The sequence below is a fragment of the Cucurbita pepo genome, chromosome 18 (assembly GCF_057944985.1).
Source record: "Cucurbita pepo subsp. pepo isolate OVF chromosome 18, ASM5794498v1, whole genome shotgun sequence".
NCBI classification, from domain to species: Eukaryota; Viridiplantae; Streptophyta; class Magnoliopsida; order Cucurbitales; family Cucurbitaceae; genus Cucurbita; species Cucurbita pepo.
Genome location: NC_141815.1, coordinates 9,038,204 through 9,063,270, shown reverse-complemented (window position 1 = coordinate 9,063,270; position 25,067 = coordinate 9,038,204). Strand labels below are relative to the sequence as shown.

At 35.8% G+C, this 25,067-nt stretch overlaps 5 protein-coding genes across 6 annotated transcripts; 4 read left to right on the top strand and 1 right to left on the bottom strand.

Annotated features, from left to right (window-relative positions):
* The first annotated feature begins 1,073 nt into the window (after window positions 1–1,073).
* On the top strand, window positions 1,074–4,458 carry LOC111779581 (protein NDL1). The gene is made up of 11 exons (XM_023659647.2): window positions 1,074–1,294; window positions 2,336–2,435; window positions 2,561–2,658; window positions 2,760–2,848; window positions 2,941–3,001; window positions 3,088–3,174; window positions 3,243–3,320; window positions 3,422–3,478; window positions 3,572–3,627; window positions 3,711–3,846; window positions 3,936–4,458. The coding sequence occupies exons 1-11, from the start codon at window positions 1,235–1,237 to the stop codon at window positions 4,146–4,148; spliced, it is 1,035 nt and encodes a 344-aa protein (XP_023515415.1). The 5' UTR covers window positions 1,074–1,234; the 3' UTR covers window positions 4,149–4,458.
* Window positions 4,459–5,335: 877 nt separating this feature from the next.
* Window positions 5,336–7,703, top strand: LOC111779631 (thiamine phosphate phosphatase-like protein). Its single transcript, XM_023659720.2, has 4 exons — window positions 5,336–5,656; window positions 5,883–6,004; window positions 6,219–6,417; window positions 7,307–7,703. The coding sequence occupies exons 1-4, from the start codon at window positions 5,519–5,521 to the stop codon at window positions 7,556–7,558; spliced, it is 711 nt and encodes a 236-aa protein (XP_023515488.2). The 5' UTR covers window positions 5,336–5,518; the 3' UTR covers window positions 7,559–7,703.
* A 1,074-nt stretch (window positions 7,704–8,777) lies between these two features.
* On the top strand, window positions 8,778–12,501 carry LOC111780141 (Mitochondrial substrate carrier family protein). The gene is made up of 7 exons (XM_087119486.1): window positions 8,778–9,369; window positions 10,704–10,789; window positions 10,884–11,091; window positions 11,354–11,480; window positions 11,583–11,767; window positions 11,856–11,978; window positions 12,064–12,501. The coding sequence occupies exons 1-7, from the start codon at window positions 9,211–9,213 to the stop codon at window positions 12,199–12,201; spliced, it is 1,026 nt and encodes a 341-aa protein (XP_086975612.1). The 5' UTR covers window positions 8,778–9,210; the 3' UTR covers window positions 12,202–12,501.
* Window positions 12,502–13,008: 507 nt separating this feature from the next.
* On the bottom strand, window positions 13,009–16,204 carry LOC111780140 (protein EFFECTOR OF TRANSCRIPTION 2). 2 transcript variants are annotated; one of them, XM_023660446.2, is made up of 4 exons: window positions 16,062–16,204; window positions 15,374–15,736; window positions 13,491–14,473; window positions 13,009–13,416 (listed from the first exon to the last, which is right to left on the bottom strand). In XM_023660446.2, exons 1-4 carry the CDS (start codon window positions 16,143–16,145, stop codon window positions 13,407–13,409), a joined length of 1,440 nt encoding a protein of 479 aa, XP_023516214.2. In that variant the 5' UTR covers window positions 16,146–16,204; the 3' UTR covers window positions 13,009–13,406. The 2 variants fall into 2 exon arrangements, with proteins under 2 accessions (XP_023516214.2, XP_023516216.2); XM_023660448.2 differs by having other exon boundaries at window positions 13,524–14,473.
* Window positions 16,205–16,549: 345 nt separating this feature from the next.
* On the top strand, window positions 16,550–21,499 carry LOC111780138 (inactive protein kinase SELMODRAFT_444075-like). The gene is made up of 9 exons (XM_023660443.2): window positions 16,550–16,884; window positions 17,849–18,003; window positions 18,071–18,165; window positions 18,303–19,225; window positions 19,409–19,569; window positions 20,067–20,143; window positions 20,221–20,368; window positions 20,728–20,877; window positions 21,038–21,499. The coding sequence occupies exons 1-9, from the start codon at window positions 16,722–16,724 to the stop codon at window positions 21,071–21,073; spliced, it is 1,908 nt and encodes a 635-aa protein (XP_023516211.2). The 5' UTR covers window positions 16,550–16,721; the 3' UTR covers window positions 21,074–21,499.
* The last annotated feature ends 3,568 nt before the right edge of the window (window positions 21,500–25,067 follow it).

The window sequence follows — 25,067 nt, the reverse complement described above, 5'->3', positions numbered from 1 at the left end:
TAATTACTTATATATTTTTATAATTACTTTTAGTGATTTATTTGGTTGGTGAAGGAATGTGAGGGAGCCACTCACAATTTGACAAATGTAAGTCAATTTAATATTAAAATATAATTAAAATGGGCATGATTAATAATTGAGTCCAATCAAAGGCAAGCAATCTCTCATTTCTTTTTTATTTATTTATTATCTAAAAAAATAAATAAATTAAATTCCAAATGACTCCTTTTGTACACGTAAGACATCCCTACATCACGGGGCGGGTCCCACATAAAAAAGCATCCAATGCCAGGTGTAAGCATCAGTGTGACACCAATCACCTTTTAGTCAAACCCAATATGTTGGGCCCCACGTCCCACCTCATCATTTCATTTTCGTCTTTACAATTTAAAAAATAAAAATAAATTAAATTAATTAAAAAAAGTTCTAAGTTTTTAATTTTTATTTGAGATAATTTGTAATAATTACATTCCTATTAATTTTCGCTTTAACTAGTAAATATTATTTAGTAATATATTTTATTAAATAATTATTAGATTCAAAATAAAAATAAATAAATTCATCCCTCGAAAATTAATCTTATTCAACGAATATATTTAGAAGGTATTTAAATTAGGGATAAAAATATTGTTAATGGTAATATTTAAATTGCTACCGACAAAATATTAATGCTTATATAGAGTTTAATAATATATCTTATTTGTAAGATGATATATTTGTATTATACTATAGTGTATTTTGATTAATAAATTAATAAATCAATAAGAACTTGGGTTAATTTTTTTTTTTGGCATATGGAACGACGCCGTTTGAGGAAGTTCAAGAATTTTTTATTTTTTATTTAGATTTTACAAGCTGAGGTGGCGGGATTTTGACCGCGGTTAAAGGGTAAATATCAGTTGGTGCGAGGGTCGCCGATCGTCGGTGGAGATTAACCGTCGGTTAATTTGCCAGTTAGAGCGATACAGGAGAAAAAGAAATTAATTAATTAAAAGGAAAAAGAAAAATAATAAAAGAGAGAGAGAGAGAGAGAGAGAGAGAGAAAAAAAAAAAAAAAAAAAAAAGAAACAGATAGAAAAGAGAGTATTAAAAACAGACAGGGGGCGAAAGAATCGCCTTGTATATAAGCCAACGAATCCAAAGCCTGGAAGACGAGAGAGACAGAGAGGACCTCCGCGAGCGACGGCGAGCGGTTGTTCTGGTGGTGGCGCTATCGAACGGACATAGAGCTGTTATGGCAGATCCTAACGACTCTGTTTCCGTCGACATGGAGAAGATCTATCTCGGCGGCAAGGTTTGTTTAAATTTCAACTCATTTCTTCTTCTCTTTTTTCCTTCTGGGTTTTTCTTTAATGCCTTGGTTTATGATGGAGTTGAATCGGTTTTTTCTTTCTTGTTTTTCCTCGATCGGGTGATTTAAGCGGGATTTTGCTGATTTGTTGGCCAAATATCCCGTTTTCTTTTGGCGGTGGGGCTGGGGGTTCTCATTATTTGGTGAAACGTCTTACGGCATTCTATAGCTTTGTTTGGATGTGAAGAAAAAAGTAGGAAATTATTTTGGGGATTATTACTTTTCCACTTTTTTTTTATTTATTTTCTTTTTCCCGTTGCGATCTGGTTCATTTATGAGTCTCGATTGACGGGGATTTTCCAATTTTTGGAAGCTATCAATAATTAAGTTCAAACCCTCTCCCAAAGGTTAATTAATTTGCTACATAATGGGTTAGGTTTTGTGGCTACTTTCTTGATTCAGAGATCTGTGTTTTATCCTTACTCGTTTAAATGCAAGATGTGATAACGATGGGCTTTGCTTGCGCATTTGCCATTTCTAGCTTCTGGGGTCCTTTTCTTATAGTTTTTATTGTGTTTCATTCCGTTAATATCCCTCGTAATCAATTTTTCTTACCCCTTTTGACAAAGATTTTTCACCTGGTCGAGCTTTTATGAAGGTTGGAACAAATTGAAGACATCTTGTATATCTCTACTTTGGGAGTTTGGGTTATCAATGGGTTGTGCAGATTAAAGTTGTTTTTACTTTTTGATCTTTTCTCATTCTATGCTTGTAATGAAACTCTGTATGTGTTGACAAGGGTAGTTGCTTGTTTATCTTGGCTGTTGTCATAAGTTTAAGCTGAACTATATATTTGTTATACGCACTACTTTTATTGAGTTATACTAAACTGAAGGGACAAGTTAGCTTGGGCATCTTGAAAGGAAATGCACATGAACTGTTCTTTACGTATATTCTTGGCAAGAAATGTTGGGCTATTTGAACTTTTTCCTTTCCTCAAAGGCTTCCTTTTTTCTCACCCATAGCTACTTATGTTATTTTCAGGAGTATCATGTACGAACTGGCCAGGGTTCTGTCTCTGTAATAGTCTGTGGAGACCAAGACAAGCCGCCATTGATTACTTATCCTGATTTGGCTCTAAATCGTAAGCGCCTGGAGTTATCTTTATGTTGTGGTTTTGGTGACGATATTCGGTTTCTTGTTATTTTAGTCATTGTCAAATTATGTGAGATAACTTTTAAGTGGTGTGTTTTCTCTGAGTTCTTGCAGATATGTCATGTTTTCAAGGATTATTCTTTTTCCCCGAAGCAGCTTCGTTGCTACTTCATAACTTTTGCATTTATCATATCAGTCCTCCAGGACATGAGGTCTGTATTGTTGTTTGTGTTCATGGATAACTTTGTCTGCTGCTCCTGAATACTATATTCACATAGTTTCCTTTTTGGAACTTTACCAAGAGTTCTTGCAGTTAGGAGCTGCTGAGATTTGTCCGCACGATCCTTCGCCCTCCGCCGACGATTTAGCAGATCAAATTCTTGAGGTTCTCAACTATTTTGGGTAATTACAATGCCCCTTTACTTTTTCTCCACTTTTGAGTATTGAGATGAAAGATTATATAGTCATTTCGAATTTGGATTCGTCTCTTTCAGACTTGGTGCAGTGATGTGTATGGGGGTAACAGCCGGCGCTTACATTCTTACTCTTTTTGCTGTATGTTCCTTGAATCGTGAAGTTCATTGTGAAATTCAATATAACAAAAAGAAATTTCTTGGTCTGACCAATTTATTCTTTTACAGTTGAAATATAGAGAACGAGTTATTGGTTTAATTCTTATATCCCCCTTATACAAGTCGCCTTCTTGGTCCGAGTGGTTCTATAATAAGGTACCCTTTTCAAGCCTTTTCAAGTTTTTATTCATGTTCAATGTCACATATCTCTTTTGTAATTGTAGGTAATGTCAAACTTGTTATACTTCTATGGCATGTGCGGTTTGTTGAAAGAGTGCTTGCTTCAGCGATACTTCAGCAAGGTTATGTAGTTTCCATTCTTTGGGTTAATTTGGCTTTCTGTGTTTGTCTTTCATACTCGTGTTGTTGACTAGATTCATGAGATTGTTCTAACATGCAACAGGAAGTCCGTGGTAGTGCCGAAGTTGCAGAGTCTGATATCGTTCAAGCTTGTCGAAAAGTATGTGTTATGTCAAAACTAGTTTGTTTGTCATGTGTTTCTTTCTCATGTTTTTGGGTTTGTTTGATAAAGATGGTATATCTGTTCTGTCAGTTGCTAGATGAGAGACAAGGCAACAATGTTTTGAGGTTCCTTCAAGCAATTAATAGGTAAATGTATTCCCATCTCAATCGTTCGTTCGTTCCCTTCGTCCTTGTATGCCGAACTGCAACCTTGTTTCCCCTTTTTGCAGAAGACCAGACATCACCGAAGGGTTGAAGAGGCTCCGGTGTCGCACTCTCATTTTCGTCGGGGACAGTTCGCCTTTCCATTCTGAAGCACTTCATATGATATCAAAACTGGATAGAAGATATAGTGCCTTGGTTGAGGTATGACATTCAAAAAATCGAATTCTCCAGCAGCAACAACTGCCTAGGCTTAGTTAAATGATTATAACTCGACGGTTGGTTCATCGTAGGTCCAAGCTTGTGGATCGATGGTAACCGAAGAGCAGCCACATGCAATGTTAATACCTATGGAGTACTTCTTCATGGGGTACGGGTTATATCGACCATGCCAGTTCAATGGCAGTCCACGAAGTCCACTCAGTCCATCTTGCATCTCCCCAGAGCTCCTTTCTCCAGAAAGCATGGGACTAAAGCTAAAACCTATAAAAACCCGCATTTCTTAAACGTCGTGACAGGTAGAATTCGAAACGAAGAGGGGATTCAAACGTCGGTCCGTCTGTCTGTCTCCGTCATTCCAAGTTTTTCTTTTCCAGATTTTGGATTCGATGAAGGGCGTCTGTAGATAGGGAGAGATGCAAGTTTAAAAAAAGAGTGTTACATGGATGATGATGATGATGGGTAAATAACAACACACTATAATAGGGAGAAAAACATTCATTCTTTTGTAGTCATCAGACATAAAAGAGTTCAATCTGACCAAAGTATATTTATTCATCAATGACATTGAGATGAGCTGAGCTGCTGCTGGTTGTATATGTATGTTTTTAATATTGCAATACAGATTGAATGAATGCTAGCTGGGATTCACTGAATAAGCATAAACTTTTGCCGCCCTTGCCGTGATTCCCGCTCTGTTTCTTAGAACAGTTGTAAGAACATTCATGTGCGGCCCAGGTTGCCTATGATTCCCTTCATTTATGCCGCCTTTGATCATGTCATGGGGCCTGGATGTCATCCAGGTTGTTATACACTTCGGGCTAAATTAGTAATTATAAATAGGTTTTTAAAATATTCAATCTAACTTCACTATATATATATATATATATAAAATTTATTGTTTTTCTTTTCCTTCTAAAAAAATATTTAAATTCTTAAACAAATTTTAGAAACAACTTTTTCTAATGTTAAAAATATTTAGTATTAAATTATAGTTTATCATATATATCATATTTTATTATAAAGCAAATATCTTACCATCTCCATTTATTACTTTTTTTTTTTTTCTATCTTTGTAATTTATTTGATTTTAAATAAAATAACTCAGTAACAATTTAATATTTGTATTGATAAATACTCTTGGTTTAAAAAGCGACTAAATCATAATAATATTTTAACATAATTAAATTGTTACCAAATTTAAAATTTAATTATCAAATTGTTATAAAATTGAAAGTACAATATAGTATTTTCAATTCAATTGTACATTTATTTATTTTTTATAATGACGTGCATTTTTAACTATAGTTGAATTATGTTTATATTAGTAAAAGTATTTTTATTATAATTAAATTTAAAACGAATTTCTAATTTTTAATTTGATATGTTTTTTATTTTTTATTTTTTTTATTATTAAAAGTTTTTAAAAATTACTTGAATTAATTTTAGATAATAAGACAAAAAAGAAAAAAAAAATCTAAATCCAATAATCTGACGGCCCTTCTTCATCGCCGAATACCGAACGCTCGTTACAGTTTATTGTTTCGACTTATTGGCCGCCGTCGGGTTTCATCGTCGGCGGCTGAGTTGACTGTGTAAACAACCCCCTGGCCTCTTGGATCGCTGCGAATTCGGTTTAGTTGGAGGACTGTTTGCGATGGCTGGGATTACGATAGTTTTCGACTTCGATCGGACGATCATTGATGGCGATAGCGATAATTTGGTGGTGACGCGAATGGGCCTCACAGATCTGTTCAATGAGCTTTACTCTTCCTTGCCTTGGAACTCTCTCATGGTTTGGATTTTTCATTTTACATTTTCTATCGTCTCTGTACTTCAGTTCTCAACTCATTGATTGCTATAGTATAGATGGAATTAGGGAAATGAGGAATTATTCTTATTCCACATGTTATTAGTAAAGAATTTCGAATTTGGTGTTTGTTTAATCTTCGACTTATGTTGAATTTACTCTGGCTATGGAATGCTGCTGAGATTGATTTTGATTATTTTAATTTTGATAGGATACCTTGATGGTGGAGCTCCAATCTCGAGGAAGAACTATGAGGGATATTGCTGAGTGTCTGGAAGGGGCTGCGTTGCATCCACGAATTGTTGCTGCTATTAAATCAGCTCATTCCGCCGGGTAGCTTTTCTCATCTGTTTATGATCAAATTGGTGTAAACCACTTATTTCAGGGTCAATATCACTCCTAAACATGTTTTTAATCATTCAAAATCAAATTAATGTTTTGTTTTACACTTTTAAATGTGATTTTCATACCATTTTGAAGGATTAAAACCATATTTTAGAGTGATTCTGATGACTAACTAGAAGAACATGGAATTGATGTTATCCAGATGTGACTTAAGGATAATTAGTGATGCTAATCAGTTTTTCATCGAGACAATCTTAGAACATCATGGTGTATTGGGATGCTTTTCCACTATCAATACAAATCCTACCTTTGTAGATGAGGAAGGAAGGCTTAGAATCTTACCATATCATAATGAATCATCTCCTCATGGCTGCAATTTGTGCCCATCAAATATGTGTAAGGTATTATCACTCAAGTCACTTGTTGATCTAATCCTGCATTTATATCTTGCTGTATGATTGAAAGGCCAGTTCAATGTCTCTGCTGATTAAAGAAAGCTTTTCTAGGTGCTTTCTAAATTAAACTTGCATGAGTTTTAAGATAGAAGATATGCTATACACTTGCTATGTTTGAATCTGTGAGGACCATGCGTTTCTGGTATGATATCTGGGGGATAAACAGAGCGACCAAAGCCTCCCTTTGTGCTATAGATGAGACATATTATGGAGCAATAACATATTTTTGTTGCTTTGCTTGGACTTATCATGTTAAGTTAGGTTCTGATCGAGTTAGATTACAAGTTTAGTCCATGAACTTGCAAGCTCGTGTCTAAAAGGTTCCTAAATTTTAAAGTGTTGAACACGTCCTTAAACTCTCTAACACGTCCTTGGATTTTCAATTTTGGGTCTAATAAGTTCCTGACATAACTGAAATTTTTACAAATTAGTTGTTATACTTTATGTCTTATAGGGCTCTATCTCTGAATTTTAAACAAACGTCGGATAGGTTAATGACGTATTTGACACAAAATTGAAGGATTGACGAGACACTTGTTAAAGTTCATAGGGCATGATAGACACAAACCGAAAGTTTGGAGACTAAACTTATCATTTAACGTATTGGTTACATCCCAACATCGAGTTTGGTATGTAGTTACTGAAAATATGGTAGCTTGGAGCATGACTTGCATCTTATGTCAAACCAACTTTCCTCCACCATTCAGAGTATAGAAAGAACTCCTTCATTTCTTCATTGCTTCATTGCTTCATTTGTAAAATGTAAAATGATTTACCATGTGGGCATGAGATTGCTTGAATACACTTATAACATTGAACTGTGGATTCCATGCAGGGCCTGGTAATCGATCAAATCCGAGCTTCTAAAAGCGAAAAAAATGAGTTCTTCATATACATTGGAGACGGGAGGGGCGATTTTTGCCCGACCCTAAGACTTGAAGAAGGAGACCATGTGATGCCTAGGAAGCTATATCCTCTCTCTGATCGCATCAACTCCAATCAAACGCTCGTGAAGGCTAAGATCCATGAATGGAGTGACGGGAACGAGCTGGAGAAGATCTTACTCCAGCTCGTAGATATAAAATAATTCAATCAACGAGAGACACTTCAGGTAAATAAATAAATAAATAAAAGGACTTATTAGACACAAAATTAAAACTAAACCGAAAGTTGATGATTATACTTACATTTTAAGCAATCAAAGAAGAATAATTAGGAATTTTTTCTGTTTACTTTCTGCATCTCTACCTTATTTTGGATTCTATTCTTTCTCCAACACAGCATATATAGCATAAAGTTGGAGGGACAATTTCTTTTTTAGTGCATTTTTTTTATAAAAAAAACCATCTTATTTTAATAATTAGTTCTTAAGAGTCGTAATCAAGGTTTATCCTCTTGTGTTTGAAATAACTATTTATAGCATATATTTTTTAAGAACAAAAAGTACAATTTTAGTTATTCAAAACTGTTCTTAATTTTTATTGCCATTTTGATATAAAAAGTAAATTTCTTTTAGATTACTTTTGAACAACTTTCTATTTATTTTATATTTATTTTTGGATTTTTAATTATTGTTCATTTTTTTGCAGGAAGAACTAAATTATAATTTCAAAACTATTTTTTCAGTAAAATAATAATAATAATAATAATAATCTCTGAAGTTTTAAAATTATGGACATTGAGTTTCTTTATTTTATTTTATTTTATTGTCTATTTAATTTATATAATTTAATTCATTAACTTTTACTTAGTTTCGAATAAATTCTTAAGTTTTAGTCAAATAACCACTAAATTATACAACCAAATTAATTGCATTTAGACGGCTGCAAACGAAATTTAAGAGGAATATATATAGCATATACAGACATTTATAGTTTTAAAAATAATTTTTTATATATTAAAGAATCTATGTGTCACGTCAATAAATATACTTAATTTGTATAATTTTTATTTTTAAAAACTTTCTGTTAGATGAGAATGACTCCCCATAATGATATGATATTGTCACTTTGAGCATATTCTCTCATGGTTTTGTTTCGGGTTTTCCCAAAAGATCTCATATTAATGGAGTAGATGAACACGACTCTCCACAATAGTATGATATTGTCCACTTTGACCATAATCTCTCATGACTCCCAAAAGATCTCATACTAATGGATGGAGAAAGTATTTTTTGATTATAAACCCATAATCATTCCCGGTGTGACAATTCATTTGCTAAATTAGAAAATTTACAACCTTATTTTGTTTTATATTTAAAATAATAATAATAATTTTTTTTTCTACTCGAACCTTTTTGGAATTGGTTAGTAATAGTTGCCCTGAAACCTATCCAAACTCGGTGAGGCTCTATTCCTGATGTCCCGATCCCAAATATTTTTGTAAATGATTTCAAAACTATCGTTCAAATAAAAACGAGCGATCATAACTTGAAATGATACGACAATGATCAAGTGTTATTGTTCATTTTACGACCGACTTATTTAGAATATTTATAAAATAATACATATAATATTACTATTTTTGAAAAAAATAGCCAAATTTTAATTTAATATAACAAATAAAAGTAATGTAAAGAAGCGGAGTCGTGGACTTATTTGACTGGTCTGACACGGTTCGAGCCAAATTCAGAAACGCTTCCGTCTTCGTCTTCCTTTCCAAATTCTGTTTCTTGAATCACAATCGATTCTCCAAGATTATTTGTTTAATCTCTTCTTTTCCCCCCTAAGTTGATGATCAATGGCGAAGAAGAGGGAACAAAGAGAGGTGAGCACGATCATGGATGGGGTCATAGAGGCTATGCCTCAATACGCTAAGGAGCTGGTCGCCGGCGGGGTTGCCGGTGGAATTGCGAAGACCGTCGTTGCTCCACTTGAGCGTGTCAAGATTTTATTCCAGGTAATTTCTTCTCAGCATTCTCTGCCCTTGGTAGTGATTGTTTTTCATTTTGGTTGTGTTGTGGAGTTGAAAATTGTTGATCGTGTTTGTTCTTGGATTTGTTTTAGTTTGTTTGCTTTAGGAATTTGTTTGTTTTCGTCTTGTAAGTGATTTAATCGTGATTTGTTGGGAATTGAGCTCAATTTAATGTTACTCCTTTTCGAAATTAGAATGTATATTAGTTGTGGTGCATCTTGAGGAATTTCGTTTTCGTGTTCATGAATGTATCTTTTCCTTTCCTTATTCTTTATCTTCTTTGTTCTCTCTTGGAAATAAGAATGAGATTCTACAAGAATGAGGTGCTGTGCTGCATGTTCTTTCGGATTTTAGCTTATAATTTACCCGGAACAATGGTTAGCTTAAACATTAAATCTAATCAATTAAAGATGGAACTCCCATTAGTTTTTCAGTCCTGATTGTGGAAAAATCAAGATGCGCTCGAGTCCATAACTTCTTCGCATTTTACTTGATAGACAGGAAAATAACTCCCGCTGGCTTTACTTGATAAACAGGATCCTTTTTGTTTCTTTTGTTTTTGAATGACAAGAACTTGAAAAATTTATGTAATAAACTAAAAGATGCTAAAAAAGAGGGGAGCTTAAATTTAGGATCAGTGAGAATACAGAGAAACTCTCCTAAATTGGTTGAAGTAAAGAATAATGGCTTGAACTCTCTTATCAATGGAATATCTGGAGGAACTCTTTCTAGCAATTTTCTCTTTTCTAACATCTAAAAGGACTTCCGTTCCTAAAGAACAATCAGTCCCATAAAATGGGAAATACAGAGTTGAATTGGTAATGTTCTAAGGAACTATTTGAGGTATCTAATAGCTACAAATCCATCATTTCTCCTAAAGAACTTGACTTTCTTGGGATTTTTTGGTTTCTAAAGTAGCTTGGCCTTTCCTTGAGGAAGAATGCTTGATCTACCTACCAAAATTTTATTCATCGATTCACTGGAGAAAGATCCCTAGGGTCTAGATGCCAAACTCTTGATTCCAAGCTCATGGCTTTCAAGGGAATTCTCCAAAACATTGATTCCAAGCTCATGCCAAACTATTGATAAATTTTTTCCCCCAAAATATTAGGCACAGTTTATGATTTTTTTCATTTTTTAGATGTAAATGTTTTTGTTATATTTTAAATAATGTAGAGTTGATGTTGAATTTATGATCCTTTTTTCATATTGGAAATTTTCTACTTAGTCCTGTGGATTCTGATGTCCATCCAATTTTTTCACGGTAAAATATTTTCCTAGAAGTTAACAACATCTGTACTTATTTGTCAACTTGTTAGACCAGAAGAGCAGAGTATCAAAGCATAGGATTATTTGGATCTATCAAGAAGATTACAAAGACTGAAGGTTTTCTGGGTTTCTACAGGTGGGTACATAAAGTGCTATTATTTTTTGTGCCAAGGCCACCCCCCCTCCCCCCCCCCCCCCCGCAAATGACATATTGGTGGATTTTATCACAGAGGCAATGGTGCTAGTGTCGCTCGGATTGTTCCTTATGCAGCGCTGCATTACATGGCTTATGAACAATATCGAAGATGGATTATCCTTTCTTTTCCAAATTTTGATAGAGGCCCCGTACTTGATCTTTTGGCAGGATCATTTGCTGGAGGAACTGCAGTGATTTTTACTTATCCTCTGGACTTGGTTCGGACTAAGTTAGCTTTCCAGGTGAGCTGCCCCAAAACAAAAGTATATATAAAATTGTAGACCTCATTCGGCCTAGTTAGTCAGTTGAGAGGTCAATGGAGACGACCGTTTCATTTTAACTAGATTCATGAAAACTATCTTTTAGTGCCATAGCCTTACTCTCTCCCCCCAAGAATAGAATATGAAAATAGTATCATTGAACTTCGCTGCGAGTAAAGAGATGAGTTTCCTTACACTACCTTCCTGTGGAAACATTCTAACCTAGTTAAATCTGATATTGCAGGTTGTCGGTCCGTCAAAGTCGAGTATTCATGAACTAGTAAGCCCTGAGCATGTATATAAAGGGATTTCTGACTGTTTCTCAAAAACTTTTAAAGAAGCTGGACTTAGAGGTCTCTATCGTGGTGTTGGTATGCATTTTTAATCTGCTCATATAAGTACTAGCATCTACTTTTCTGGGGCTTAGTTTTCACTTAGCTAGTTTTCCAATTAATACCGAGTGTCACTGCCAGCCCCATCACTTTACGGGATTTTTCCATATGCTGGTTTGAAGTTCTACTTCTATGAAGAAATGAAGCGACATGTACCAGAGGAACACAAGAAAAATATTATGGTCAAGCTGGTATGCGGGTCGGTTGCAGGCCTGTTAGGTCAGACCTTTACATACCCTCTTGATGTGGTTAGGAGGCAAATGCAGGTAATAAGTTGCACCAACATTCATGGAATAACTTAAAATGTTTAAATTCTGAACCATATGAAACCTTTGTGAAAATTTGCTCGAACAGGTCCAACGCGTACTAGCGTCCACGAATGCGGAGATGATGGGAACATTTGAAACCCTTGCTTTGATAGCTAGAAAGCAAGGTATTAAACAGTTGTTTTCAGGCTTAAGCATCAACTACTTGAAGGTGAGAATATCAATTCCTTTACCTAGTCTCCTTCCACATCATTCCATCACAGTGTAGTGTCTAAGCTAAGTTGTGTACTTTTCAGGTTGTACCATCAGTAGCAATTGGGTTTACGGTTTATGATGTAATGAAAACATACCTAAGAGTTCCATCCCGAGACGAAGCTGTGGTAGAAGTGGTAACAAATAAAAGAAACATCCAATCATCCTCTCTTAATACATAACAAGTATTCTTTCTTTCCCATTCAAAACAATGGCATATTCTAGTATTAGAATCCATCACGTTAGCCTTGAGATTATTTGTATATGCATTCTTTCAGTCTGTTTAGAGCACATGCTAGTTACAAGAATCTATGAAGGAATACCGTTAAGGCCGAAACATTTGTTATTCAGATGTCTCCAAAAAGTAGTAACTGTCATAAATGTAGAATTAGCACAAGGTGTACATATAGCTGGATGTCTTGTGTAAAGATTTATGTTTTGATTGAAGGTAACTTCTAGTATATACGTTGATTCTTCATATATTTTATATTGTTCGGAAATGGTTGCCTCCCACCAAGCCCTCCCTTCACAGGGTCGTGGGAGTTTAGATAAGAATCACTGATTTCTCTACTTTCTACTACTAGTTACCCTTGATATTTCATAAACGTTTCAAAACTTGGACGTAAATTGGGACTTTGAATAGTGTGATAGTGATCTAGAATAAAAATTTGAATCATCATACTATTCTTTGTCACTACTACAGTAGGTACCGATTTCTATCCTAAATTCTAAAAAGATTTCTAATAAGAGTAATTTAGAAATAGATGGAAAAGTTCAATGGTAATTTTTATTATTTAGCCTAACGTCCAAACAGGGAGTTAGGATTGCACTTTGTGAAATAGATTGGACTGAACTCGTAGTTAGTTTCACAGGTCAACAGCACCAGCAATCGAAATGGGAACGAAATCAATGTCATTTGAATCTATTTTTCTTTATATTCTAATTGTGAAGTCTAATTCAACTTATGCAAGCAAACAAACACTAAAATGAGTAGGGATGTAACACAATAATTTTAACTTTGAAAAATACTAATGGTCTACAGATACAAGTTCCTGTTGTTCATAATAAAGTAGACTCAGAAATCTTATAGATGGCCTTTCTTATTTCTGAATAAGAAGGCCCCTTCTACCTCTTCTGTGTTGAACAAGGCAGAAGGCAAACTATAAGTTCATGCTACAATGATAAATTAGAAAAAGTGTGAAGTCAATACAACATAATCTAGTCCCCTATGATACACTAGTTTGAACTGTTTGCTGAAGTTTATCATTATGTAGCCAGAGTCCTGATGGTTCCATTTCTGAGATATGGCACCGTAAAGGTTTTCTCACAGAAAAAGGAAGGAGCATTACCAGCCTTTTTAGCCTTGTAATCTTTTGCTTGCTTCCCCTTAATGTTTTCTGCAAAGAGAACCCTTATAGATGAAGTTGGCTTACAGATATTAGTGCACAATTCTCATTGGATGCAAATCTACCTGACAGAAATAGCATCAGACACTGTGGCTAACCTTGAAATTAACCCTTTAATTCTCATTCCTTTATGTTCCCCACACCTAACTCGTCCCTTCACTGGCTGCCTGGTGCAGTAGAGCCCATTGCCTAAATCAACACCACACTTTCTTTCAAGGCTTGAGTTGAGGTCTGGAGAATTGTCTTGTGCTATCAGAATGGATTCCTGTGTTGATGTGGGCGAAGTTTGCTGCTTGTACTTTAAAGAAGCAAGATTATCCTGGCTTGGCAAATCAACTTTTGGTTTGGCTTCTTGAGATGATATAAGAGTTGATCTACGAATTCTTTGCCCTTTGTGTTCTTCACACCGTTTCCTTCCTTGAACTGGGGTTCTTCTACATGGAGAGCCATCGTATAGAACAACTCCACAAATTGGAAGAAAATTTCCCTTATTAGGAAAGGAATCTTGAACTGAGAACTCTTCTGTGTTATAGGAAGTCTCAGCATTGCTACCAGAGAAGTCTGTGTCACCATATATGGTAGATGAGTTCTTCAGTAACCCATTAACTTTCATCCCTTTATGTTCAGCACACCTCTTCCTTCCTTCGACTGGGGGCTTCCTACAAACTACGCCATACCCTATGACCACTCCGCAACTGTTGCTATCAGCCCCACTAACATCATCAGTGTTCACAACTAGTCTAGGCCGAGATCTGCTGAAGTGGAGAATGCGAGAGAAGAAACTGCTCCTCTCCTCACCATATTCACCTGGTTTGTTTTCTGTTGGAATTGGCTTGCTCGTTTTAATTTTGATGCCCATCTGCTTCTGTCTAAATGGCAGAAGCTTCCTGGCAATGATGGTAAATTTCTTAGTTTGTGAAGCGATATCCTCGAGTTTTTTTAGTACATCATTATGTCGTCGTGCACCATTACCAGATGTATTCCATGCATAGTCAAATGTTTTAAGCAGTTGAGCTTCTGTCATCTGAGCATCCCTCTTGTTTTTCATCTGTCAAAGCAACAAAAGAAATTAGGAACATGGAATGGAAAAAACCACAAAATACAGACTTCCTTTTATACTCAAACACATTGGTACACGTATATGTTTGCAATCTTGGATCAGGCCTTGGATCAGGCCAGCAAGTGTAACAGCCCAAGTCCACCGCTAGTAGATATTGTCCTCTTTGAGTTTTCTCTTTCGGGTTTTCCCTCAAGGTTTTTAAAACGCGTCTGCTAGGAAGAGGTTTCCACACACTTATAAGAATGCTTTGTTCTCCTCCCCCAATTGATATGAGATCTCACAATCCACATGCCTCGTGTCCTTACTGGCACACCACCTCGTGTCTACCCCCCATCGAGGCTTAGTCTCCTTGCTGGTGCATCGCACGGTGTCTAGCTCTGATACCAACTTTAAAAGCTCAAGCCCACCGCTAGCAGATATTTTCTTCTTTGGGCCTTCCCCTCAGGGTTTTTAAAACGCATCTGTTAGGAGGAGGTTTCCACACCCTTATAAAGAATGTTTCGTTCTCCACCAGGGATCTCACCAAAAGAGCTAAGAGTAAGGTATATACTATCAGTACAAAAAAATTAGCATTCAGAATCACATCTCACAACACTCTTTCCAGTTCACAATAATTGATCCAAGCTTTCCCTATTTTCAAACAGCCACCTACTGTGACTAAATGCTCTAACCCCAGTTTGACTGCTCATTGATGCAGATTCAGTGGGGAACTGTGTTCTTCTAGAGCACTCAAAAGACACTGCGAACGACCAACATTCAGATGCCAATAAAAGAATTGCTATCACATACATGCTAATGCAGTTGATAGCCATTTCCCCAAAGGCATTACAAGAACCAGATGAAACCATTTGATTCAGGTATATATAGAAACAAAACAAACTTACTTACCGGAGCCCATCTATACACAATGGAGTATCCTCTGGTGAACATCTCCTGAAACAAACCAGGTCCCTTTTCGAGGGGAACAACTTTACAGTCAACGAAACACAAATAGCCATTGCCCAAATGAGAACCTGAGCGACCATAGTGCTGTAGTCGAGTTCTAACGTTATCGGCTTCGCCGAGGTAGACGACAACTATCCAGTCTGCATCTAGTTTAGCTATCTCACGGCCCAAACCAGAGCTAGATACAGCTATCCCAAGCTCATACAGCCCAGGACCTGAAACTTTAGGAAGATTGTGAATTCTGTACCTCTCTGCACCTTCCTTCCCCGACGAATAGTCTTCCCAATCAGAAGGCGCAACAAGAATCTAGGTCACCACAACAAGCAATACAATGAGGAAAATGTGTATAAGTTTGGTTGCGATGCTTACAAGAGGCACTGCTTTGGTTACTACTAATAACAAGCAAATCAGTCGAGAAAACAGTGAAGTGAAGGCAAGAGTCTTGGATTCAAATCAAGATTTGAAAAAGAAAACTATGAACATCTCCGCCTGGACCAAATACAGAGGAACACCGATTCAAGCTGCTTCATAACTATCCTAAAAGAATGCTATAGCTTCGATTTCAAGCTCATTTCTATAAACAGGAAGGAACTCACCAAGTTTGGAAGAGAGAGAGAGAGAGAGATCGAACCTCCCATTTGGAGAAACTGGAGTCGTGTTTGGTGCGTTTACAGTCTTCCCTCTTCAACCTCGTCGAAGAAAACTCAGCCACCATGGCGCTCGGCGGTTAGGAAAGAGATAATAATTACGTCGGTTCGAAGCGAAGCCTCGATCGGAAAAAGGCAATGGGATTGGTTAGGGCTAATTCGTAATTTTTTTAATTCAATTCAAGCCTTAAATTTGTCGGATCAAAATAACTCAATATAACCTATTATTTTTATTTTTGGGTGAAATTACTCCACTTAATACTTAATAAAATTTTAAAATATACTAACATGTTTTAAAATTAATCAACCAATCATAGATTTTAAAATTTTTAAATCTAGATTTTGTGAGAATGAACTCAAAAATCAGGCAATCTTTGTTGAATTAAAGAAGAAAGCAATGTTTTTTTTTTTTGGATAATTTATCTGTACATAATTGATTTACTTGTTTGTTGACATGAATAAAGGAGAATATGGCATTGTGTTTGTGTTGCGTGGCTTCAACAACCAAAACAATTGCCCAAATGTTGCCTCAATTCACTATTTCTTTCTTCTTTAACCCTCATTTTCTCCACCATTTCCATCGCTGATTCCACTTGATTTCAAATTTGATCCTCAAGGTTGGGAACTGAACTGGGTTTGTGGATATGGAGGAGGGTCATTGGGATGTGGCTGGGAAAGTGGTGGTCGTCGCCATTAAAGCCACCTCGAAGGATGTTTCCAAGGCTGCTCTCCTTTGGGCTCTCACTCATCTTGTTCTGCCTGGAGATCATGTTAAGCTCCTTCTCATTATCCCTTCTCATCACTCAACTAAGATTCCTTTGCTTTTTCTATGACTGCTTAATATCATTCTGCATCAAAATTCTTAGTGTTCTTATGTATGTTCTTGGCCCAAGATGAAAGATGGGTAGCTCGATAATTCTTTGAATTCCGATCTTGGTTAAAATGGGATCGAACCCAATCCACCGCTATCAAATATTGTCCTCTTCAGGTTTTCCGTCAAGGTTTTAAAACACGTCTGCTAGAGAGAGATCTCCACACCCTTATAAGAAATGTTTCGTTTTCCATATCTCACATTCCACTCCCTTGGGGATCCAGTGTCCTCGCTGGTACACCGCTTGATATCTAGCTTTGATACCATTTGTAACCGCTCAAGCCCACCAAACAAATATTGTCCTCTTTCAGGCTTCTCCTCAAGGTTTTAAAACTCGTCCACTAGGAAGAGGTTTTCACACCCTTATAAGAAATGTTTTGTTTCCCTCTCCAACTGATATGAGATCTCACAATCCACCTCCTTCAGGACCTAGCGTCCTTGCTCACACATTGCCTGATATCTAGCTCTAATACCATTTGTAACAACTCAAGTCCACTACGAGTAGATATGGTCCTCTTTAGGGCTTCCCCTCAAGATCTTAAAATGCGTCCACTAGGGAGAGGTTTCCACACTCTTATAAGAAATGTTTCGTTTCTCTCTCTAACTGATATGAGATCTCACAATCCACCTCCTTAGGGACCCAGCGTCCTTGCTCGCACACCTCCCGATATCTGGCTCCAATACCATTTGTAACAGCTCAAGCCCACCGCTAGTAGATATTGTCCTCTTTAAGGCTTCTCCTCAAGATTTTAAAATGCGTCTACTAGGGAGAGGTTTTCATAAGAAATATTTCATTCCCCTCTCCAACCGACGTGGGATCTCACAATCATTTTTCTTTTGTATTTTTCTTGATCTTGAAGTTTCATCCTTAAGACTCTTAATAAAATCCCAAAAGTTTAGATAAATGGATGCGAGGATTGTCTCGACTTACCAGCAACTGTGCGATCGGTCATCCAAGAACCCCATCAAGAACTTCTTCAGATCGGAAGGATGACATTGTGCATTCATGTTCTCAAATGGTTCAGCAGCTTCATGGTGCATATGATCCACTGAAGGTATGTTCAATAACTTATGTTCCTTGTTGCCTACAAATCCTTATCAAGTATTGGAACTTTTTTGCAGATAAGAGTCAGGATCAAAGCTCTTTCTGGTTCGGCTCGGGGTACGGTGGCTACCGAAGCTAAGAAAGCTCAATCAAACTGGTTGATATTGGATAAGTAATAGATATCATGTAAAACTTGTCTCTATTATATGCATACATTCATATGAACTGCGTGCATTTTAGGCATCATATGCAATGACATATCACGTAGTTGTTCATGAATTTGGAATCTTCATTTTGTACTTTGGGCAGACATTTGAAAGATGAAAGGAAAAACTGTTTGAAAGAGCTGCAATGCAATGTCGTTCTTATGAACAACTCTCAGCCTAAGGTTCTTCGTTTGAATTTGATGGAATCCCCTAAAAGGAACACTAGAGAAGCTTTGATATCATCACATGAATTAGATATATCTCAGAAGTGTCTTAAAAGCTATTTCGATGAATCAACCAAGTTTAGCGCTCGTGACTCGACTCCCGACGGTACTCCTGATGTAGTGTCTCCTCTTACAGTAACGGATATTGGAACATCATCGATATCGAGCTCGGACGTGGGCAGTTCATATTTGTTCTCTGGGATTTGTGGTAGCTTGAGAAATTTGTCTGGATCAGAATGTGATTCTGAGAATGAAAAGCAAACTCCCTCAGTTTCATATGTTCATCATAGACTTCCAGTTTCGACACGCCAAGATCTGGTCAAGAAAACGTCTACTCGTTCTCTAGAGCCTAGCACTGGTGTGGTGAATCGAAATAGCAATATTAGCTCGAGCAGAAACATAAGAAACACGGTTTCGATATCCCGAGAATCGCCTCTTGGCCCTCCTCCACTCTGTTCTATGTGTCAACACAAGGCCCCTGCATTTGGGAATCCTCCAAGATGGTTCACTTATGCAGAACTTGAAGTTGCTACAAGTGAGTTTGCACAAACAAATTTTTTGGCTGAGGGTGGATTTGGATCCGTGCACCGAGGCATCTTACCCGACGGGCAAGTCGTTGCTGTCAAGCAATATAAACTGGCTAGTACTCAGGGAGATCAAGAATTTTGTTCGGAAGTCGAGGTCTTAAGTCGTGCGCAACATCGAAACGTCGTGATGCTCATTGGATTTTGTGTGGAGGATGGAAGAAGGTTGCTTGTTTATGAATATATTTGCAATGGATCTCTTGATTCCCATCTTTATGGTAATGTCTTATCTCAAAACATGTTCTTGTCTTGTTGGCATTGCAATAGTACACAAGCAACTCAAATCATGTGTCCTCTTTTTGAAGTTCATGGATTTTTCCTGTCGTAGTTAATCGTGTAGCTCATCTTCGGTTTGATGACCTGTGCTCGGTCATATCGACCGCTATGTTCAATCTTTGCAGGAAGAAATCGCAACCCGCTGAAATGGTCTGCACGACAAAAGATTGCAGTTGGAGCTGCTCGAGGTTTGAGATACCTTCATGAAGAATGTAGAGTTGGCTGTATTGTACACCGTGATATTCGACCAAACAATATTCTCCTTACTCATGATTTCGAGCCACTAGTGAGTCAATGCTCTCTTTATGCTCTCATCATTCCTACCGATCACTAGTTGGAGAGGGGAACAAAGCATTCCTTATAAGGGTGTAGAAACCTCTCCCTAGTAGACACGTTTTAAAATCTTGAGGGAAAACCTAGAAGAGAAAGCCCAAAGAGGACAATATCTGCTAGTGGTGGGTTCGGGCCGTTACAATCCCGTTTGCTTAACATGGTTTACATTTTTGTATTAGCATTGTCTATCTGTCAAATAAGAACATTATGGAAGTGTGCATCTTTTTTTGCCTTCTTTGGTTCATAGTTCAGGTAAAAGATGCGTGTAACAGCCCCAACCCACGGCTAGTAGATATTGTTCGCTTTGGCCCATTACGTATCGTCGTCAGCCTCACGGTTTTAAAACGCGTATGCTAGGGAGAAGTTTCCATACCTTTATAAGAAATATTTCGTTCTCCTCTCCAACTAATGTGGGATCTTACCATGCACAACTTTGTTTTCGAGTCGTAGGTAGGAGATTTTGGGCTGGCAAGGTGGCAGCCGGATGGCGACCTAGCAGTAGAAACCAGAATCATTGGTAGATTTGGGTAACCATTTTTCTTCCTTTTTCATTATAGAAACTAGCAATCCAAAACATTTGATTGCAAATACATTGCTTGCTTAGCTATCTGGCTCCAGAGTATGCACAGAGTGGCCAAATCACAGAGAAAGCTGATACATACTCATTTGGCGTAGTCTTGCTGGAACTCGTGACGGGGCGCAAAGCGATCGATTTAAACCGTCCCAAGGGCCAGCAGTGCCTCACTGGATGGGTAAGTCAGTCTCACAAGTGGCAAATTGTGATATCCCACATTGGTTGGGGAGGAGAACGAAACACCCTTTATAAGGGTGTGGAAACCTTTCCCTAGCAGACGCGTTTTAAAGCCTTAAGGGGAAGCCCGAAAGGAAAGTCCAAAGAGGACAATATCTGCTAGTGGTGGGTCTGTGCCGTTACATGTTTTGGGTCACGGCTCAGTAAAATATTAGGTTGTGACACAAATTTAGTGAAACCATTCCTAAAAGGCAACACAATTTGCCTTACCTCCATGTCACATTATTCAAGTTCCTTTCTTTTTCTGATTCATATTCATGTTTTCTGATCCGTTTTCCTTACATTTCATGTCGGGATCAGGCACGAAACCTGTTGCGTAAAGATGCAATCTCTGAACTGGTAGATCCATGCTTGAGGAACTGTTATTCGGACGAGGAAGTTCACCGCATGCTGCAATGTGCTTCCTTGTGCCTCAAGCACGATCTGTACGTAAGACCGCGTATGTCTCAGGTACGATTCGGCTCATTCAGGCAATCACTGATGTTTCCAAACTATATGATATACTTCATTCAAGAAGCACAGCCAAAGACACACATGCACAATCTAAAGCATTGTCAAAGTGTTTTTACTACCCTTTAACGTCGTCACGACCGCGTTACACTTGTTGTAGGTGCTTCGGGTTTTGGAGGGCGACGTCGTTTTGTAAAGCAGCAGCCAAGCCATACCAGGAGGAAGCTTGCAGGAAAACTTTGTAGTCTTGTATCATAGGTTAATTAGGCTGATATAATATAAATGGATGGCCTTATTAGAACTTAGAACTCAAGGGGGTTATGAGAACTTAGTAGTCGAGTAGTGAATTTGATGGCGGGTTTTCGTTCTTGCTACTCGTTCCGAAATAACCCGTTTAGAGCAGTTGCAAAATTGGGAATGGCCGTTGTTAGAAACCACGACTCTCCATACTTTGAGTATAAGCTCTCATAGCTTTTCTTTTAGTTTCTCCACAAGACCTCGTTCCAATGGAGGTGTATCGTTACTATAAACCCATAATGTGAGATCCCACATCGATGGGAAAGAGGAACGAGTACCAACGAAGACGTTGGACCCTGAAATTGGTGAATTGTGAGATCCCACGTCGGTTAGATAGGGGAACAAAACCTTGAAGGAAAGCCCAGAAAGAAAAGTTCAAAGAGAACAATATCTAATAGCCGTGGGCTTGGGCTGTTACACATGATCAACCCCTTCATCGACTAGTTAACAGTTTGATCATGAGTTTATAAATAAGGAATACATCTCCCTTGGGATAATGCTAAAAGCAATGTTGTGAGAGTTTATGTTCAAAGTGGACAATAGCATACTGATGCTAACAAATGGACTGTAAATGGTTAGAAACTACGACAAACTACGACAAAGGAGTAGTACTCAAAAAATCATTTGAAACCAGCCGACTCGTCGTATTGTTTTTTATATTAATTTAAAAAAATTAAAAAAGAAAAAGAAAAAAAAAGAAAAAGAAAGGGACTTGTTTCCTTTGAACAAAGAGAAAAAGATAAATTATTAAAATTAATTTAATATATGGCATGATATTGAAAGTAACAATTGTTTAGCCTACCATCATTCAAACAATGTGCTTTCCTGCCTCAATTATACTTGCTTAATTACAATATAATAATAATAATAATATTTATATATAAACAACTAATAATGCTACTCCCACTTCCTCAATTATCATTTCTCCCAAAAATAAATAAATAAATAAATAAATAAATAAAATTATACTCCTAATGGGATCATAATCATGTTATTTTCTTTTTCCTTTTAAAAATTAAAATTTTCATTTTCATTTCATCTCGATTCTTTAATTAAACTTTATGCTATTAAATAAAGTGACAAATTATTCGTGGACGGTTTATTTTATCGACATGAAAGGCTCACTTATTTGGACAGTTTTAAGGTATCGTCTTAATTGAACAAATAATTTAACGAGCTAAAAAAAATATTATTTTGAAAAAGAAATTATATAAGAGAATAAAAAATGAGGTAAGAAAAAAAAGAGAAAGGTTCCTATGTTTGTGAATGGGACCTGTGCCCAAATAATGTCCGTTCTTTCCCACCTTTTTCCACGTCTAATAACTCCACATTTTTCACTTTATATTATAAATAATTCTATTATTATTATTATTATTATTATTATTATTATTTGATGCACGAATAAATCAAAACTATTTTTTTTTCGTGTCTCAAATCATATGAATTTCATAGTTGAACATGTTTTGCTTGAAGTAATTTTATGTTGGATAACCTTTTAGGAATTTTCTTAGGATGCATGTAAATGAGAACAAAATATGTTGGAATGACTCGTGTGGGTCTGTGGGGATAGTCTTCACTCTTAAGAAGCAAGGAATAGGTAACGTGATCATGTCGTAGGGCTAAACCCTAAAAATTAATAATAGCTCGGGTTTAAAAAAACTTTTCAATACTTCACATAGTTTGAACAGGGGACTTAAAGTTCTAAGTTGCCTGATATACATTTTAAAAAAAATATAAAACACAACGAAGATCTGCGAAGTCACTTAAAAAGCTACAGTTACAAAATATAGCAAGTTTTCAAAAACGTCAAAAATCATAACCAAAACGACATGGGAGCCCTTCTATAGCTGCACGACTCCACACGTCCCTGCCACCGGCCCGAACCTACTTTTCTCCTGAAAAAAATAGCAAACAACACAGGGTGAGTATATAAACAATACCCAGTAAGCAACTTGCTCGTAAGCTCTTGTCAAACTTTATATATATATATATATATCTTCATTTAAATTTCGAATCAAAATGAAGGCAATTAATTAAAGGATCATCATGTGTATATATCCATAATTAGTCAAAAAGTTGTTTTTTTTTTTTTTTTTTGTCTTGTTTTATTGTTTAGTTGGAAACAAATATTCCTATTTATGATGCTGCCAAAATGAGTGTGACCTAAACCATCCTAATTTTTTTTTTTTTTGAAAAAAAAAAAAAAAAAAAAAAAAAAACCCTTCAACTTGTCTTCCATAATAAAATGGAAATAAAACCCATTTGCTTAAAAATCTTTTTGCCACTTGTACCTCCCTCCATTATTTATATATATATATATATATATAACAATAGGTTTAAATTGGAAATAGTAATAAATTGCTATTATTATATTTGGGGTTCAAAAATTGAATAAAATTTAAATAAATAAATAAATATTTATAGAATATATGGGTTAAGTAATAATAAAAGAGAATAATTATTAAGAGAGAATAATTAAGTAGAAATTATATAAAATAAAATAAAATAAAATAAAATAAAATGGGCATTGACTTTTGGTAAAACACAAAAGAAATCTTTTAGGTTCTGAATTTTATATTTAACAGAAAAAAAAAAACTTTTAGAAAGCAATATATAATTAAACATTAATGCCAAGAATTTTCTTTTTTCTTTTTTTTTTAATTTATATTTTATAAGAAGAATCTTATTGACTTAATAAAATAAAAGGGAAATTTTATTTGGATTCTGAAATTTTAAAACCAATATTATATTTTTTTCTCGGAAAATTTTTGAATTTTACCAAAGGAAAAAAGAAACTAAAAATAATAAATAAATAAAGAAAGTTGCTTATGAAACAATATGGAAATTTTTTTATAGTTTCTAAGAAACTTTTCCATAATATTTTCTTTATATTATAAAAAAAAAAAAAAAAAAATCATTGATCCACTTGGGTGAGTGATTATTATTTATATGACTAATAATATCGAAAATGAAATCCATCACTATTATCTAGGAATAATAAATAAAATTAAAGTTATATATTTTCGAGAAATTAGCCAACATTAAAGAAAAAATGTCCATTTTTTTAATATAACAAATGTTAGGTACGAAGATTTAAACTTTTAATGTTAGTTTTACAGTTGAGCTATGTTGGTGTTGACAAATAATTCATAATTTTAGAAACATGATGACATTGTAATACAAGTATTTACTCGAGGAGAATTGAACTTTTTGGTCGCTGTTCATATGCAATGATCCCTAAAAAAGAAAGGAAGGGTAATTTCCGAAATGAGGGGAAACTAATGATGTTGTTTAGAGAGTTGTTAGTATGATGAGAATCCAAAGAAAAGAAAGGAAAAAAAAAGGAAGTATCCCAAATGAGCAAATGAAAAGATGGGTGTGGTGTGGTTCCACTAAATTTCCTATGAAATTGCTCATCACCCATCAACTTTAAATCCTTTCTAACCTTTCCCCATTTACTATACTAATCAACTCTATGTATTTTCGATATGGATTTCTTTTAATTCGTCTACTTTTAATATTTGCGCGTTTTGATTCAATCATTTGATTTTTATGTGCAAAATTTAACATAAATTTTATAGTATGTTCATAGAAATATATGTTTATGAGATCCCACACTGGTTGGAGAGAAAAACGAAACATTTCTTATAAGGAAGTGAAAACTTCTCTCTAGTAGATGTATTTTAAAATCATGAGACTAACAATATCTGTTAGTAGTGAACTTGACTATTACAAATAGTATCAGAGTCAGACTACGATACGCACGACCCCATAAGGAGTAGATTGTGAGTTAGTGCGAGAATCCGAGAGAGAGAAATGATAGATTATTTTAATATGGTTAAACCCAAGTTGGGAAAAGGAAAAAAAGTTGTAAATAAATGGCATCCAATCAC

Bases quoted from the DNA above. Each gene is read 5' to 3' on its own strand.
- LOC111779581 (XM_023659647.2), top strand. From the start codon at position 1,235: ATGGCAGATCCTAACGACTCTGTTTCCGTCGACATGGAGAAGATCTAT. The intron at 3,175-3,242 runs GTACCCTTTTCA...TTGTAATTGTAG, and splicing joins CCGAGTGGTTCTATAATAAG to GTAATGTCAAACTTGTTATA. The intron at 3,479-3,571 runs GTATGTGTTATG...CTGTTCTGTCAG, and splicing joins TCGTTCAAGCTTGTCGAAAA to TTGCTAGATGAGAGACAAGG.
- LOC111779631 (XM_023659720.2), top strand. From the start codon at position 5,519: ATGGCTGGGATTACGATAGTTTTCGACTTCGATCGGACGATCATTGAT. The intron at 6,005-6,218 runs GTAGCTTTTCTC...GATGTTATCCAG, and splicing joins AAATCAGCTCATTCCGCCGG to ATGTGACTTAAGGATAATTA. The intron at 6,418-7,306 runs GTATTATCACTC...GATTCCATGCAG, and splicing joins GCCCATCAAATATGTGTAAG to GGCCTGGTAATCGATCAAAT.
- LOC111780141 (XM_087119486.1), top strand. From the start codon at position 9,211: ATGGCGAAGAAGAGGGAACAAAGAGAGGTGAGCACGATCATGGATGGG. The intron at 9,370-10,703 runs GTAATTTCTTCT...TCAACTTGTTAG, and splicing joins GTGTCAAGATTTTATTCCAG to ACCAGAAGAGCAGAGTATCA. The intron at 11,092-11,353 runs GTGAGCTGCCCC...CTGATATTGCAG, and splicing joins GGACTAAGTTAGCTTTCCAG to GTTGTCGGTCCGTCAAAGTC.
- LOC111780140 (XM_023660446.2), bottom strand. From the start codon at position 16,145: ATGGTGGCTGAGTTTTCTTCGACGAGGTTGAAGAGGGAAGACTGTAAA. The intron at 15,737-16,061 runs GTTCGATCTCTC...GTGGTGACCTAG, and splicing joins CCAGTTTCTCCAAATGGGAG to ATTCTTGTTGCGCCTTCTGA. The intron at 14,474-15,373 runs GTAAGTAAGTTT...TTGCTTTGACAG, and splicing joins TTGTGTATAGATGGGCTCCG to ATGAAAAACAAGAGGGATGC.
- LOC111780138 (XM_023660443.2), top strand. From the start codon at position 16,722: ATGGAGGAGGGTCATTGGGATGTGGCTGGGAAAGTGGTGGTCGTCGCC. The intron at 19,570-20,066 runs GTGAGTCAATGC...TTCGAGTCGTAG, and splicing joins CTCATGATTTCGAGCCACTA to GTAGGAGATTTTGGGCTGGC. The intron at 20,369-20,727 runs GTAAGTCAGTCT...TGTCGGGATCAG, and splicing joins AGCAGTGCCTCACTGGATGG to GCACGAAACCTGTTGCGTAA.